At 39.0% G+C, this 17,747-nt stretch overlaps 1 protein-coding gene across 1 annotated transcript; it reads left to right on the top strand.

The window, feature by feature from the left end:
- Window positions 1-3,535: 3,535 nt before the first annotated feature.
- Window positions 3,536-12,024, top strand: myoz3a (myozenin 3a). Its single transcript, XM_051649467.1, has 6 exons — window positions 3,536-3,619; window positions 5,058-5,143; window positions 5,931-6,091; window positions 6,206-6,368; window positions 8,133-8,316; window positions 11,221-12,024. The coding sequence occupies exons 2-6, from the start codon at window positions 5,068-5,070 to the stop codon at window positions 11,402-11,404; spliced, it is 768 nt and encodes a 255-aa protein (XP_051505427.1). The 5' UTR covers window positions 3,536-3,619; window positions 5,058-5,067; the 3' UTR covers window positions 11,405-12,024.
- The last annotated feature ends 5,723 nt before the right edge of the window (window positions 12,025-17,747 follow it).

The following is a 17,747-nucleotide window of genomic DNA, read 5'->3' as shown; positions in this document are numbered from 1 at the left end:
TTCAAGATGCCACTATTGGGACTTATTTGAAGAATCCATATTTTTAACTGCTATAAAAAAAGAATCTATGGCTCACAAACGTCTGTCTGATAAGCAATCACTGTATGCTCACAATACTGTATGGAAAACAGTGGCTTGGACCTTCTTTAAAATGTTTTGTGCGTGTGTGTGTGTGTGTGTGTGTGTGTGTGTGTGTGTGTGTGTGTGTGCCACAGAAGAAAGAAAGTCATACAGGTTTGGAACGGTGAGTAAATAATGACAGAATTTTCACTTTTGAGTGAAACTGAGAATCACAATTTCTGCTCAAAATGATTTTTGAGCTCTTGAGGAAGTATTTCTCACCATGTTACTTTAGTTTACTACAATGCCTTTGCAGTTACTCTCCATTTACATTTACATTGCAGAAGTTGTGTGGACTGGGTCCCCATGGAGACCATAGCGAGGCATCTTGTGATGTACGACCCCAGCCACCACCATAGCCGAGTGAATATCTAAGAGGAGCATTCCAGGGATCAGTAGAGGTGAAAATAGCACTGTGACAGTAAAACATTAGTTGGGTCATTCTGTGAACTCAACCAGACATCCCCTGTTTATAATTTTGTTTTAGATCATTGTATTACTGGTGAAAGAAATACATAAATGATTATCAAAGCCAAAATATTAAACGCCATGTATCAATGCTGAGTAATCCATTAATTTGTAGAGGGGGGTCAAAATAACAGTTGTCGCCTATATGATTTGGAGCAAAACGACGGGTCAAAAAAATGACCTTAGAAAGGTGGCAGTGTCATTATTTTATTTTTACACAGAGATAGCTAGGTCTATTATTAAAATCAGTTGACTTTAGCACCCCTTCTTGCATTGTTTTCCAATGGTGTGAGTCCAAATATTTATTTATTTATTTTTATTTTCAAAGTTGGAACAGGATGAAATATAAGTTGTTATATGACAAAAATCTTTAGCAGCAAAACCTCCGTAATAGCTCTTAAATCTCATTTGCACTTGTGCATATTTCAACTTTGCATATTGTAATCGGTTACGACACATTCAAGAACCAATAACATTTAGAATAATTGACATCCAACCTAGTGTAACGTGTCGGATGTGGTGGAAGATTTTCAGCAAATAACAGCTTCAATTTTGGTTTATTCCTCACACAAAGCTATTGGATGGTTTAGAAGTCATCAACACCAACATCAGCAGCACAAAAAAAGAGGAGATGCACCCACGTGGATCTGGATGTTGTTTTCGTTGGACGTGTCTTTGAGATGATCAATAGATCAAACCATATCCAGAGCCATGTCACAAAATTGTGGCCGTGGTACTTTGTCTTTTCTGGAGCGCCAGCCTCCACCATGTATGCATCACCAATAGTTTCAACCTGACAAAACACGTACACACACACATCAGTGTGAGAAACAGCACTGTATTAATAGCATGCATTTTTATGGGAATTTCAGGATATTGCTAGAGATGCTTTAGAATGTTAATAATACATTCTTTGAGAGAGAAAAATAAAATATTTTGAGAAAAATGTTTAGAGAAAAAAATTATTTGTAGGACATAGGCTCAGGAAGGCATTAAGACACCTAAAAAAAGATTTCACCAAGTGAATTGTTTTTTTTCACAGTGCAGTTAAGCGTTTCTGTAGAGCCGAATTCACCTTAAACAGTGTTTCTCACTGAGTTTGTCGAAGAGTGTGTACATGGTGTTGAGCATGGAGTCCACCTGCATGGGTGTGATATGACTGCAGATACAAGTGAAGCCCACCACATCACTGAACAGGATGGTCACATCAGGAAACACCTGAAACAGATTAAGTGATTCACACAGAGATGCAGCAGACAGCTTAAGTGATTCAAACCAGCAGAATCATGCACCAAATGTTTTTGAGGGAGCACAAGTGGCATTCAAAATCCACTTGGCTCAAAATGTTCTACCCATTCCAAAAAGGTTACAGTCAGCTTGCTTGAAACATGGAAAAGAGGAATCTACTAAATACGCATCACAATTTTTATAAAAAAAATATTTTTAGATAACTATATATGATACTCTCAATTATTGCAATTTTCTGCTATTATAAAAAAAAAAAAAGTTTTTTCATAGCTAAAAATTATAATTACTGTATTGTTTTGCACACTTATTACACTTCTATGAAGACTCATACTGTTCAAGTTGTGAATGTTCTGACCTCATAGGTGTTCACAGGTGCCCTCCACATTAATTTTTTAAAAAGACTGATCACACCATTGTGTGAACATATCTACTACAGGACCACGGCTGCAGTCAGAATCATTAAGTAGAGATACAATTACTGAATCATCAGCAAATTTGATATTCCCTCACATTTACTCTGACAGTCATTAGTGTATAAAGAAAATAAAAGTGGGGACAGAACACATCCTTGTGGAAAGCCAGTAGAAGATACCAATTAGCTGGACAGCACACCATTGACACATACAATCTGGGATTCATTAGTTAAAAAATCAACCAGTCAAGTCAAGTCAAGTCATTTTTATTTGTATAGCGCCTTTCACAACACATCATTTCAAAGCAATACAGAAAATCATGCATAAATAGAAAATGAAACCGTTATATCTATAATGTCTTAGAGTGATCATTGTGTAGTTTGATTAAATATGATTGTAAATTGTGTATAAAAATAATTAAATAATAATTGTATTTAGAAACCAGGTGAGCAAGCCGAAGGCAACTGTGGCAAGGAACACAAAACTCCATAAGATGTTGGTTAATGGAGAAAAATAACTTTGGGAGAAACCAGACTCACTGTGGGGGCCAGTTCCCCTCTGGCTAACATCATGAATATAATGCCAATATTAGTTATTTGTGTGCAGTGCAAGTCATGGTTTAGCCAACACACTGTTTTAAAATCCAAATTAAAGTGATCAATGAGCTTTCTAGCTAAAATGTGGGGCTGAATACAATTAAAAGCAGAGGAGAAATCAATAAAAAGCAACCTTGCATGATTTTTGGTTCCCTCCAGGTGCCCCAGGACCAAGTTAAGCAGAGTGCAATTCCTCTACCGGTTCTGTGAGCAAACTGAAGAGGATCGAGTAGTCAAATGTTCTGCAAGTTGCTTTGGATAAAAGTGCTTGCCATACTAATAAACTGAGAAAGAGAAAATGTACAGTATTATTATCCTTTTGGGTGAGAGATTATGACTATAGCCCTAAGTTTGAAGCTTGCTGTTCAATTATGTCAGTTCAGAGGTGAAGGCTGAGTCATGACAGAGAAAAATTACTTATTCAGATAATGTTAATTATTTTTTTATTTTTTACCAGGACCGAGTGACAATCTCCAACGACAACAAAGACAAATACAAACACAGTGTCAAATATACATGTTCTTGGGACAGTCCACACAGAAGTGGGATCAGGTTTTTATTATGGGCGGTTGGCAGGGGTACACAAATCCTTTGCCCCATTTAGCTCCTGTCGTTTGGCTAAATTTGCCATGATGATGTCACCACCAGCACAGTCTGAGTGTGACACGAGTCTATAGAAACCAGCACTCACCCTGTAGTGCTCTCACATTCAAACCCTGATGACACACAGCTCAGCAAAGTCAGAGTACATCATCTTCCCCAGGACACACTCAGGTAAGCCAGAACTGCTCGCCTGGGTATGAGGAATTTAAATGCATGTGTGTGGATTGGTCATCTAATACACACACCATTAAATGCATGAGTAAATGCAGCATGTGTAATTGCACAGTGTGTTCAGTCACACACATCATTCAAATCTGAATTTTAATCATGACAAAAATCATTCCTGTTGCTTCTATTAGGATGGCAGAAATCCAAAAAGGAAATGATTGTAATGATTAACACACAATAGACATAAACTAACTCGATAGATTTAGTGGATTTTGAATCAATATAAGAATTAACCACAAACTGCTTTAATTATAGACATAACTCTGGTAATAAGATGTAATTTCATCAAAACAAACAAGGATACAAGAACTATAATTTTCAGTGAATTCGCCTACAGTATATAAAGTATTATTTAGTAACATATAGTAGTAGGGTGAATTCGAGTAAATTGGTCAAATATATTTTCCATATTATATTGTATTATATTATATTATATTATATTAAGGTGAATTCAACTAAATTGGGACACTTTTTCAAATTGAATGTCATAAAGTGAGCAAATTTAATTAATTTCACCTTACACTGTACCTTACACTTAATACTGTAAAGCTTACAGTAGTATAGTATAGTATAGTAAAGTATGGTATGGTATGGTATGGTATGGTATGGTATGGTATGGTATGGTATGGTGAATTCAATTAAATTGGGCCACCATTTCAAAGTGATATTAACATCATAAAATATTTACCTTATAGTGTATAGTATAGTATAGTACAGTGTAGTATAGTGCAGCATAGTGTGGTATAGTATAGTAGCATATAGCATAGTATTGTTTAGCATGGTATAGTAAAGTATAGTATAGTGTAGAATAGTATGGTAATGTTTTGTATGGTATAGTATTGTATGGTATAGTATTGTATATAGTATAGTATAGTACAGAATAGTATAGTATGGTATTGTATAGTATAGTATTGTTAAGCGTGGTATACTTAAGTTTAGAGTAGTATAGTATAGTAAAGTATAGTAGAGTATATAGTATAGTATAGTATAGTATTGTATAGTATAGCATAGTTTGGTGTAATATAGTAAAGTATAGTACAGTATATAGTATAGTATAGTATATTATAGCATAGTATAGTATAGTATAGTACAGTGTGGTGTGGTGTGGTATAGTATAGTACAGTATAGTATTGTTTAGCATGGTATAGTAAAGTGTAGTATAGTATTGTATAGTATAGTACATAATAGTATTGTATTGTATAATATTGCTAAGCATGGTATAGTAAAGTATAGTTTAGTGTAGTATAGTATAGTATAGTACATTATATAGTATAGAATAGTATAGTTGGGTATAGTGGTGAATAACTGGTACAGAACAAAATGTTGCACAAAGACAATGAGTGTAAATGTGATGTCAACTGGTTTGATGTTGTATGTGCAGACTAGAGAGGATGCAGACTGCATATGATAGTCTTACCAAACAGAGACAACAGCAGGCCATGAACCTGAGCAGAGAGGCAAAGGGAGGTAAGACAGACTTATACACACAAATATACACTAACACAGACTAGACACACAAATACTTTATATAAAGCCATATGGATTCAAAAACACACATTCCACTAGACCTGAAAAATAATATTTAACAGCAATGATGTATGCTAATGAAAACATCAACAGAAATATCATGCTGTCATCCAGGATTGGACTTCTGTCTGGTAGGGATTAATATCTGAGATGGGTCAGTTGATTGACAGTAGCAGAGATAGATCAAAGCAGTCGCTTGAACAGTTTAAGTGGAGAGAATTCTCTGCTTCCAATATTCCCAAAACTATCCCAACCCTTCAGAGGAAACATTGTCACAGTGAGCCACAGCAGCTCTGGCTCAGCTAAATCTGACTCTGGAGAGGGAATTTGATAAGAATATGATACATGGCAGCTTCTAACATGAGCACTGGGCCCTGGCACAAGGGTAGGAATGCCCTCAGTTAAAATGCCACTGGAGGGCGATTCTATTTCCCCAAAGAGTTCCATCATCCCGGAAGACTATTTATGATCACCATTTGCCACTGTTACCTACAGTACATTAGACAAAAAAATACTACACCAGCTCATGACATTACAGCCCTGGGAAATTACAATGCTTGGCAATAGCTGGATTAATTCTCATTAAAAAAAAAAAAAATTTTTAAGACTTTCAGAGCAAAATCCATGTGCACCACCTAAAAAACATTTTGATACTTAAGCCACACTTTAAGATGTATTAATGTTATTGCATTACATAACAAATAAATCAAAGTGTGTTGTGTGTCAGGGGGTCTGAACTTGGGGAAGAAGATCAGTGTTCCAAAGGATCTGATGATGGAGGAGTTAAATCTGAATGCTAACAGGGGATCTAGGATGTTCCAAGAACGTCAGAGAAGAGTGGAGAGATACACACTGGAGAACACAGTAGATGCACCCTCCATCATATATGTAAGAGTTCCCTAACCTTAACTGAGACAGAACAATCATCTTTCAAAATAAACCATAGCATTCAAAGACATTGAATAAATTGTTTAACCCTAAATCTCTTCACTTCTCCACAAGAACAACATAGAACAGAATCAAAACCAGAACCAAAACCACATGATTACAGACATACAGGAAGGGAAAGAAAACCTGTTGTATCCAGCAGCTGGTAAACACAGTCTTGTCACCACCCTGAAGAAGACTGTGGCAAAGAAGGGCAGCCCCAATGTCCTGGCACCAGGTATACAATCAGTGTATCAGGGTCAATGCAAGATACACCGATTAGCCACAACATTAAAACCACCTGCCTAATATTGTGTAGGTCTCCCTCATACCACCAAATCAGCACCAACCCGCATCTCAGAATAGCATTCTGAGATGATATTCTTCTCACCACAATTGTACAGAGTGGTTATCTGAGTTACCGTAGACTTTGTCAGTTCAAACCAGTCTGGCCATTCTCTGTTGACCTCTCTTATCAACAAGGCATTTCCGTCCACAGAACTGCCGCTCACTGGATGTTTTATGTTTTTGGCACCATTCTGAGTAAATTCAATAGACTGTTGTGCGTGAAAATCCCAGGAGATCAACAGTTACAGAAATACTCAACCCAGCCTATATGGCACCAACAATCATGCCACGCTCCAAATCACTGAGATCACATTTTTTCCCCATTCTGATGGTTGATGTGAACATTAACTGAAGCTCCTGACCCATATCTGCATGATTTTATGCACTGCACTGCTGCCACACGATTGGCTGATTAGATAATCGTATGGATGATTGTTGGTGCCAGATGGGCTGGTTTGAGTATTTCTGTAACTGCTGATCTCCTGGGATTTTCATGCACAACAGTCTCTAGAATTTACTCAGAATGGGGCCAAAAACAAAAAACATCCAGTGAGTGGCAGTTCTGTGGACAGAAACGCCTTGTTGATGAGAGAGGTCAACAGAGAATGGCCAGACTGGTTCGAACTATATAATCTCAGAATGCTATTCTGAGAGGCGGGTTGGCGCTGATTTGGCGGCACAAGGGAGACCTACACAATATTAGGCAGGTGGTTTTAATGTTCTGGCTGATCAGTGTATATTGCTTTTCAAAAGACATGATTAACACAGCATAATAGCACATGTATTATTAGTGGTTTTCACTTAGGCAAGCATCAATATTACTATTGCTCATTCTTAGTTTATGGATTTGAGCAAACCCCTAACCAAAGCCTTATCCCAACCAAACCCTAAATATTAAACTTCTGCATGTAACAGATCTTGCACTGTTTGTGCTATGGACATAATGAATAACAAATCATACAGCTTGTTGTGTAGAGGTGTGCAATTATATTTCTAAATGGTTGAAATTATGATTTTCACCTGGCAGATGATAAAACAGGCAAAATAATCCAATAGATCTACAATAAAGGAGGGACCCAAGCCATATCTTGAGACCAGAATATCACAGAGACTTGGGGGTGGGTTTCAGAATATCTTGAGAAAATGCAAAAGTCTAGTTTATATCTATAATCTTTCAACTTTGAATATCTATCTATAGCATCTAAATTTAATTGGTCTTATAGACATTAATCGGTTAAAACACCTGAACCAAAATCAGTCCAATCAGAAACTTAGGAGTTTCAAGAGAGTTTTTTCAAGAGAGTAGCTCAAAATAAATCCTTCCATAAAATTCTGCTTGCATATATTTTCAGACATCTGCAAGGGAAGCTTCACTCATCATCTATCTGATGTGCTGTTATCATTAGCTTGTTAGCTGAATCTGCTGAGTCTAATTTACTCTATACTTTCTATAACTCTCTAATGTTCTTGCTCTAGCTGTGGACCCCTTAATAAACATCCATCTCCTGTTTCCCTATCCTTATCTGCCTGTGGTCCCTGAAGGGACTATCTGAATATCTGAGAATGCGTTTGTGTGCTATGAGCTAAATACTGTTGCATGCATGAATGTGCATCTAGCAAAGTTCCCTCTATAATTGGTAACCTGTCCTGTTAGGTTACTCTGGGCCCCTAAGAGAGATCCCTCGAGAGAAGTTTAATTCCACAGTCATCCCAAAGTCGTATTGCTCACCATGGCAGGAAGCCCTAGGAGATAGCGAAGAGCTTCTATCCTCTCTCAATGCTCAGTTACCTCAACTGCCACAGAAACTCCCACTAGCTAACTACAGGTGCTTTAACAGGTAAGAGTCATGTGTACATTGTGACAGTGATATTACCAGGTGGGACATCAACATGTTTTGTTGGCCCATTTAACAACATTCCTGTCAAACAAACTTGCTTAGGTTTACAATGATGGTGTAAAGTCTGGCCCACATTGCAACTTATTCAGGCTATAAGTACAGGTTATTTCACAGACATACCTCAGAAAACAAAACAGAATTTAGAGTTCTGCTTTTAGATATCTAGTTAACTTAGTACGCTAAACAAATCTCTGGCTAGTTAATTTAATGCTAAGTGTCTCGAACAAAACTGAGTATCTCTCAAAGATCTGATGGAACTAACCTGGGAAACTTTGCCAAATCCAGTGATTAGTTCTTCTTCAAATGCACGCATTGATCAACTCCAGTACCTTAACACATGACTTCGCTTCCATGCGGTCAGAGACCCACGACTCACAGAAGATTTGTTGCGCCAGTCACTAAAACTGGAGCTGGTGATTTCAAGCAGCTTTTGTTAGTTTTGTGCACAATATGCATCCCAATGATCCATGGGGAGTGGATCAGATTACCTTAACTATTAACTTCCCCTAAAATAAGAAATACATTATTGATTAGAATGTTGTTTAAGCCCTAACCCCAGCCCTAAGCCTTACCCAAACCATAACCCCCTAAACCTAACCCTAACATCTGATCGGTTGACAGGAATGTTGTTCCAGGCCCAACAGGGATCCAGGAATGAGTCCTGTTCTGACTAACATCTTTAAAATGCAAAGTATCTACAGTATATGGGCAAGTGTACGCTATCGGACCGATAGACATTCTTGCTGACCTCATGGTTGGAAAACGACACAATTCCAATTCAACTAACAACTGAAGGAATTGGGGGATTGACTGTAAGTTGCTCACCTTGAAACACCCTAAACCTGACCCCAAAATCTGACTGGTTGATGGAAATGTAGTTCAAGAACCAAAACGGATCCAGAAACAAGTCCTGCTTGGATCTGTCCAACAACTTTAAGTATCTATATGGGCAAGTGTAAGCTATCACATGATCCCATGGCCATTTTTGCTAATCTCTTGGTTGGCAAACAAGTCAATACCAATTCAACTTACAACCGAAGGAATTGGGAGACTTGATGGAAAGTTGCTCTTCTTGAAAGTCCACAAATTTGTTTGGAATCATACAGGTAGAGTGCTAGAACTTAAGTCTCAAACGCATCGTCTTTGATGTATTAAGTTGGCAACAAGAAGTTCCAGACCACAATGGGTTACTTTTGTGAATAACTGCCTATTGTTACTGATGCACCCAGTCTACAGTGCTTTGTGTAGTGTGCACACCAACATGACAGAAACTGAGTTTTCATGTGTTTATAGGGCAACATGCCAAAAGGGTAAATGTTTATCAATAGATTTATTAGGATAATGCATCACAAAACATAAATAATGCAATACATTTGGAGACAGCCCATCTAGGGTTGGGAAATCTGAGCACCACTGAGCTTCCCCTGTAATAACATCTTTATTTGGTAGGGATTAAGACCATTCTCCATAGTACCAGCAAATGAATGCAGAACATGAAATGAGAAATGGCCTTGAGGTTCACCAAGAGGTTTTGGCACATTAACGTGATGCATGATGATTACGTGCCCTAAATAGACCCAACAAGACCAATCCAGACTATCAAATTATGAACTTCACTTATGAGCCCCTGGGAGAGCCGCTATGTTTCCACTGCATCTTCCCATTTGAAATGAGATCCCATCTCTGGGACTGGGTGTCTGCAGAGGAGCAAATGACTAAGGAACTATTTAAATGCATTGGGGGAGAGAAGAACCGCTTGCTCCAACCTTCACGACTTTCAGAACCTTAAGATATATTGCGCACACAGAAGATCAAGTTTCTCAGATTCAAACTCAAATTGCGTCACTGTGTCAGATAAGGGGGAAGCAATATTTGGGCACGAGAGATGTGGGTCCTTAAAGACAAGGGTATACGTTTTTCCACATGCCGTTATGTGTTGCACACGGTCGAATGCTTTAGCCTTTCAAAGTATACTCTACTGAACACAAGCCCATACACATGGGTTCGACAAATGCACACAACTGCTGATTTGTGATACAGCCAACAGCAGGTGCATGCACTGATGATGCACAAGGATGCGGACATACAGTGCGGACAGCCCCACATTCTGTGCTGATGATGAAATTTGCTTATTGCTCACTGTGTGCGAGATGTAAAACAGAACATGCAGAAAACCGAAGTATTCTTTGGCCTTTAAGGCAAGGTGTACTTAGTTTTTCATGGTGCCATTCCGTTTTGTGCACAGTCAAGCGCTCAGCTCAGTAAACGTCCAAGTATACTCTTTAGATGCGAGCCCATACGAAGGTGTTCGATGTCTGCTCATTTCAAATAATTCGTGATACTCATTTAACACAGTCAACGGCAGGCACATGCCCTGATGACCCTTAAAGATGTGGACTATCCACGTGTCTAGAATGTGTCATGCGCACACTGTGTGCAAGATGTACCCAAGTAGGTATAGCTGCAGTTCGGAGATCTCCAAATGGGTGGTGCAATTTCCAAAAGAGGGTGGGGTTTCTCCTTAAAGGGGCGGAGTTAGCTCAAAAGGGGGTTGTGCAAACTCCAAAAGTGGGTGTCACTTCCACACGCAGTTAGGGTTAGTTTTATTGCCAAAAGTTTTATTGCCAATTATAAACTAACCAACCATATTTTTTACATTTTCGGAAAATGTGAGTGGTGCTTGCCTGTGCAAAATTAATCTCCAGGCTGCTCGATTGTAGATAGTTGCCAGAGCATTGCTATGCATTTTTAACGTGTTCTGAATATTTTTAGTGCATTGCTAAGCTATTGCTATGGTTTACATATGATTCAGCACATCACAGCCTTCTTTGCTTTTTCTTGAAGAGCTGCAGTGCCATTTGGCGGTCGTACATGCAGTCAGAGGGTGATTCCTGTTATTGGATATGAACAACTGGAGAATCAAAATCTTCCTGGCATGACCCTGGCCATGATGTCCAAACGACCCAACTTCAACAGAGCCCCACGGGGATGGGGCGTCAGATACTCACCTGAGTCAAATGACCTGTAATTGACCTGCAATATTAGAGGAAAAGAAAGACTGTCACACCGTAAAGACCTGCGCTTTGCACTTTTGGACTGTCATGATATGTTCCCGACAGGTGAAAGAGGGCCATAGGAGGCCACTCTCAAGGAGAGCAGGTGGAAGTTTAGATTTTACGTCATTTGAAAATTAAAATTAAACATGACAAAACTGATCAGGATGAAGAGACAGGAAAGGACAGATAATTTCAGGGCAGAATAAAAGGAGGTCAGTTGCTCTCCTAGAAAAAATAGCAAGTCAATTTGACAAAACTATTAACAGATTTAAATAATAAGTCTAAAGCTTATTCATAACTAATTATACATACATTTGCTGTATAATTGTAACATCCATACAGTGTCCAAATACTTTTTGGGGTCTGTATATCATGAAAACAGAGCACAAAGCACATTAATGTACAGTAGATGACAGTTGGGTTTTAATGTTCATGAAAGATAACAGTAACAGTGCACTCTTTAAGTAAATAGTCCTTGTTGTTTCAGTTTTCCTTGTTTCTTTTTGTTACAGCAGTATATTACACAGTTATTACATAGTTACACAAATATCCGATATGAAAAATGCTCTTTAAATAAACTTGCAACCTTTAAACAAACAACTTTTCAATTCTGAACTTCTCTAGAAGACAGAAATGTTTGTGTGTGTGTGTGTGTGTGTGTGTGTGTGTGTGTGTGTATGAGAATAATGGAGCATTATTTGATCAAGACCAATCAGTGTGTTTCTGAATGACATAATACACAAAACTGCCACAATTTCCTGCTTATATGCATGACAAGGCAGATATACACTATGTGGACACTTATGTCTAGAGTATGGGTATATTCTAATAAAAACTGCATGTTAATTTGTCATCAAGTCGTTAAATAAGATAAGAGCAAATAAATACGTCTCCTGTAGTGTCTCTATATAAGCAGAGTGGCTGAAACATGTTTGTGACATTCAACACGATCGCAATCCACTTGGCATTGCGCTCAAAGCAACACTGGCATTTCCAATCAAGTGTGCACCTAACAGGCCGGGCGACCTATTTACCAGCCAATCGCTATGTATGATGCCATAGATCAGACTCCACCCCCTGATGACATCACAATCACAGATCATTACTCATCAGTAGCAAATAAAGCTTAGTATGACCCCTCACACACTACAGCTGATTGGCTAATCGAGTCCAAATGGAAGGAATCAATCAATCAGCGTGGCAAATAGCAGCATGCGCGCCTATGCACTGAGGATCCTGGGAAGGTTAATGGATGAGGCCTGGAGGACTCAAACCCATTGGAGGAGGGGGAAGATTACCCATGGGGTGGAACATTGGAGGTCCAAAACCTGAAATCACAACCGTAACAGTTTTAAATCAGCTGAAACACTACTATCCTGCAGAGTCAGACTGCAGCTTATTCTGGCCAAGAACCGCCCACTTAGACAAAATAAATGAAAATGATTGTTTGACAGACATATAAAGAGGCCAACCACAGCTTGTTTTGTTTTTATGTGCTGTTCAGGGGCAGGTAAATCCGAAATCGATGATACCGCACAATAATAGGCTGCGGAAAAACATTCTAAAGATGCAATTCAATAAGATTATATCTGACGAAACTGCATATGAATGCTCACAAAGTGTTCCTGACTGTCGCCAATGGTGACTAGATTTTAAATTATTGTTGCAATTTTATATTTGATTGCTTTTGCAACCACCAGAAAACACTTGTATAGATCTTAGGTATGGGAATTGTATGGAATTTAATGATTCTGGTTATGATTCGTCTTAACAGCTCAATTAATGATTCTTTTAATACTTTTAAAAAAGAAATAATTGGAAATAAGAAATGCAACTCTTATTGGATTTACTGCCCACAGCAGCCTGTTACCAAATGATGAGATGATTTCATATTTTAACAGAAAAGATTCTTGCGAAAGGTGTTTACACAGACATTGAATAAAATATTACCAATTGCAACCAAATTCTTTTTTTTTTTTTCTCTCCCTCCCCTTTTGTCCCCAATTTGGAATGCCCAATTCCCAATGCGTTCTAAGTCCTCATGGTGGCGTAGTGACTCGCCTCAATCCGGGTGGTGGAGGACGAATCTCAGTTGCCTCCGCGACTGAGAACATCAATCCGCGCATCTTATCATGTGGCTCTCGGTGGGGCCCTTGAGCAAGGCCCTTGACCCTATCTGCTCCAGGGATGCTGTATCATGGCTGACCCTGCACTCTGACCCCAGCTTAGCTGGGATATGTGAAAAAAAAGAATTTCACTGTATATGTGTGATAAAATTATTAATTATTTTAATTAACCGGCAAAGTATAAAAATCTTGTTTTAGCGCAGCAGTTGATTGACAGGTAGAATTTGCGCTTGGGGAGTCAAAAAATCTATCGTATAAGCCTATCCACTGTCATGTATATGTTATTATAATGGATGCCATGACCCCTGAATGTAGTACTTATAAAATGAAAACAATTATGATGGACAAAAATAGACCATAAATGACATTTTACAGCTCAGCCCACCAGAGTGAAGGATACAGATTTTTTCTAGCGCAACCTCTGGACTGACACAGGCAGCTCTCACTCGCTTCATCACTGTTCTTTGAGTCTCCCTCTCAATCTGTTGCAATCAGGTTATTTACATGGACACCAGAAAGCTGTTTATTGCGAGAAAGCTATACTTAAGACTTGAGATCATAACCATACTCTTTACCTCCATCAGGGCCGGCCCGTGGGTTTGTGGGGCCCTAGGTGAAATCATGAAAATGGGCCCCCTGGTGTGAAAATTGTCACAGCTTTAAAACATCCATAGAGCCACTGCAAACGTGATGAGCAGATTTTTTTTTAATAGAAAGCACTAAAAAAGAAGCACTATACTATATAGCTCGGAATATGACAAATAACGTGTCCAAAAGCTTTTTTTCCCAACACGAACATGTTGGGTTATCAGGCATGGATAAGGGAATATGTGTATTTTAGGTGCTGTGACAAGTCACCATTTTATCTCCTTATTTTGATCACCTTTCAACCTTTTACTATAAGTACAAATAAACCAATGTCTCAATTAATATGAGGTCATGGAAACTGCGAGTATGAAAATTACTGGGTAATATTTTACAACAAGGTTTGCATTAGGTATCATTAACAATGTATAATACAATTTTCTTAGCATTTGTTCATCTTGGCTAAAGTCAATTAATAAAAATACAATTGTTTAAGGTTTGTTCATGTAAGTTCATATTGTATTTACCAACCTTTTTTAATGTTAAAAATGGACTAGTATTTGTAGAATGAACTAAGATTAAGTACTGGTCATTGTTAGTTCATGTTGTGGGTCCACATCCCTGCTAAACACCTTGTGACAATACAGCCATAAAGGGTGAAACATAGCTACTCAATGTAAGTACATGAACGTATGTGCGAGTGCTTGACCACCGCATAGCCAATGTGCGGTCCGGTTGAACATGCTTAACATGCGTTCTTGTGTTACCATTGCGAGAACAAACCTTAGTACTCAAGAGGGCGATAGTTACCTTCAAATGTCTGTGCCATTAAACTGGATGTGTTATTACTCAGGTTAGTGGCTATAAATATACTGACTTTAAATTACTTGCTCAGCAATATTCTCTTCAAACTGTTGCTCTGCCATGATAGTAGTTGAGTTGAAAGAGAAAACATTGTAGAAGCGGACAGTTCCCACCCTACCACCCCTTACCCTAATTCTGGTGATGACATGACAATAATAGTTTAGTATAAGGAGAGTGCATGTGCCTGTTGTTATTGTAAATGGATGAACACACTCACACATGCATGGTGGACACACAACTTTCTCGGCGGAATGGGTGGAGCTTAAGTTAAAAAATTAGGCTTTACTGTCAGCCGCATTAAAATTTTATTTCGTCAGGATTTGTACAACTTTTCTAAATTTGGCTAATTCGTATGATATCGTGCGACTGCACTCGTTTGAATTCTTACGACTTTCACTACAGCCAATGACGTCGCTGGACATCGTTTCCATCTAATACAGGACAATTACTCACTTCTGTCACACACAACAGCTTCCTATCATGTTTACACACTCTACTGATTGGTTAAGTTTAGATAAGGTGTTTGGGTAAGGGCATAATATTAATAAGTATGTCCTTAACCCTCGTGCGTGAAACACTTACTTCCGCATTACACATCCGGGAATTTGCAAGTGATGAAGTCGTACGAGTTTATGCGAACAACATCGTGCGAGACCATACGAAGTAGCCAATTCATAAATTATGTACGAATTTTCATGAGATCAGGTTGGCTCGTCCGAGCTCAATAAGGAAAACCGCTAAGCGGGCAAGGGATGAGAGTTCGTAAGATGGGTGTGTGCGTTTTCAAGCCCAGACAAGTGATTCTCCTGACATGCGGGCACAGATCCGAGGAATCCTCCTCCAACAGACAGGTGCAACACTGGCGAGGGCGACGGCGATTGAAGGTGAGTAACACGCAATACATCCACACTGACAAATAACAGAAACACTGTTAACACGCACACGACAGATTACACTAACAGACACAATGATCCAACATCGGACATGGCACACGAGGGGAAATAAATAGGAGAAACAAACAAGAGTCAGCTGCTGCTCACAGCTGAAGGTTGTAACAAATCAGCGTTCCCATGGAAACAATCAGGGTTCCCTTGGAAATGCTGATTCAGCATGCCATCGGCAGCTGAAAACCATAAGGGCAAAACGTAAATACGTTCTGACAAACACAGACAGGGAATCGATGATGCCATGGCCTTTGTCAGACAAAATCCAACCAAACAGGTAGACAAGACCACAACGTCATCGGAGAACGCACGGCAGTAAACACGCATACTGCAGTAACCCACCACCGGACCCATGCGCCCACACAAAACACGGACACGAAACACAAGACAGATGGTGGGCGATGATGTCATGGCCCTCGTAAGACAAAGGAACAATGACATCACCGGAGAGTGCACGGCGGTACACGCGCACGGCGGTCCCAAACAACCGGACCCATGCACTCACACAAAGGGGGCACACAAAACACTGAGGCAGGCCGATACTGTCCCCTAGGGCAAAACCCAACCCAGAACAGGTAACTGGACCGTGACAGAATAATGCAAAGAAAACAAGTTCATATTCATTTTTAAGCAACTCAATACTAGTGTTTTAACTTAGGAAGAGTTCAGAAATCAATATTCAGTGGAATAACGCTGATTTTCAATCACAGCTTTCATGCGCCTTTGCATGCTCTCTACCAGTCTTTCACATTGCTGTCGGGTGACTTTATGCCACTCCTGGTGCATAAATTCAAGCAGGAATTCAACAGACACTGGAATGGAATGTAGAGATGCTTATTTAAGAAACATTTGGAATGGTCTCTTCATTTTTTTCCAGAGCTGTATGTATATATACGGAAAGATCTGAACCCCTCTCCAGTCCCGTTACCAAAATTAATTTGTGGTCATTTTGATTTGATTTTAGTTCGTTTTGGAGGCATTTTAGTTTAGTTTTAGTACATTAGTTTTTATTTTTAACTTGCGTAAGGACTTTGCATGAATGTGCTAGCAATAAGTGCATCTGAGATTATTTGAGAGTCTGTGGTGTATCTGCTTCCAAAATGCTGCATAAATTCAAGCTCTTGTTAAATTGCCCTCTCAACAAGTTCTACCATGTCATTCGCCTGATTAGAGGAGCTAAAGATATTTTAAGCAATCACAGTATTGACATCTAGCAGAGGAGAGCAGTGCTTTTGAATACTGGACGTCTTTGTGGCTAAAAATCAAACACACTTAAAAATGCATGCATTTTAAGCCATAGCTACTACTGCTAAAATGCATGTTTTTAGGATGCAAGGCAACGTTGATCCATTACACTCCTTACAACCTAATTATGATGCCATAACATTTGACAAATGATTATTTGACTCTGTTTAAACAGAACGGCATTTGCTGACTTTTTAGTGACACAGATGCACTCTGAAGTAGACAATGTAACAGGTGAAGTCATAAATAACAGAGGTGTGATATAAAAGTCTTGTTTATATGGACCGGGCATACATTCTTAACCTTGCCATTTTTATTGCCAAACACTGAAAACTGTGCAGTCATAAATAAGAGATGCATTGTTGCACATCTCAAATGAAAAAAAAAAAAAAAAGATAAAGAACAAGACACAAGGAGGTTCCGATAACAAATGATCTCAAACCAAACTAATGACAGCATACTGCATCACAATGAGACAATTTGTCCTGGGCCCGGGGGGGGTTTGGGTGGCATGAGGCACCCCCCGCCCCTCAACAACTTTGGGGGTGTGT

Source organism: Myxocyprinus asiaticus, chromosome 22 (genome assembly GCF_019703515.2).
Source record: "Myxocyprinus asiaticus isolate MX2 ecotype Aquarium Trade chromosome 22, UBuf_Myxa_2, whole genome shotgun sequence".
Lineage (NCBI taxonomy): Eukaryota > Metazoa > Chordata > Actinopteri > Cypriniformes > Catostomidae > Myxocyprinus > Myxocyprinus asiaticus.
The sequence above is the reverse complement of the archived record's forward strand: the minus strand, read 5'-3'. Positions and strand labels throughout refer to the sequence as shown.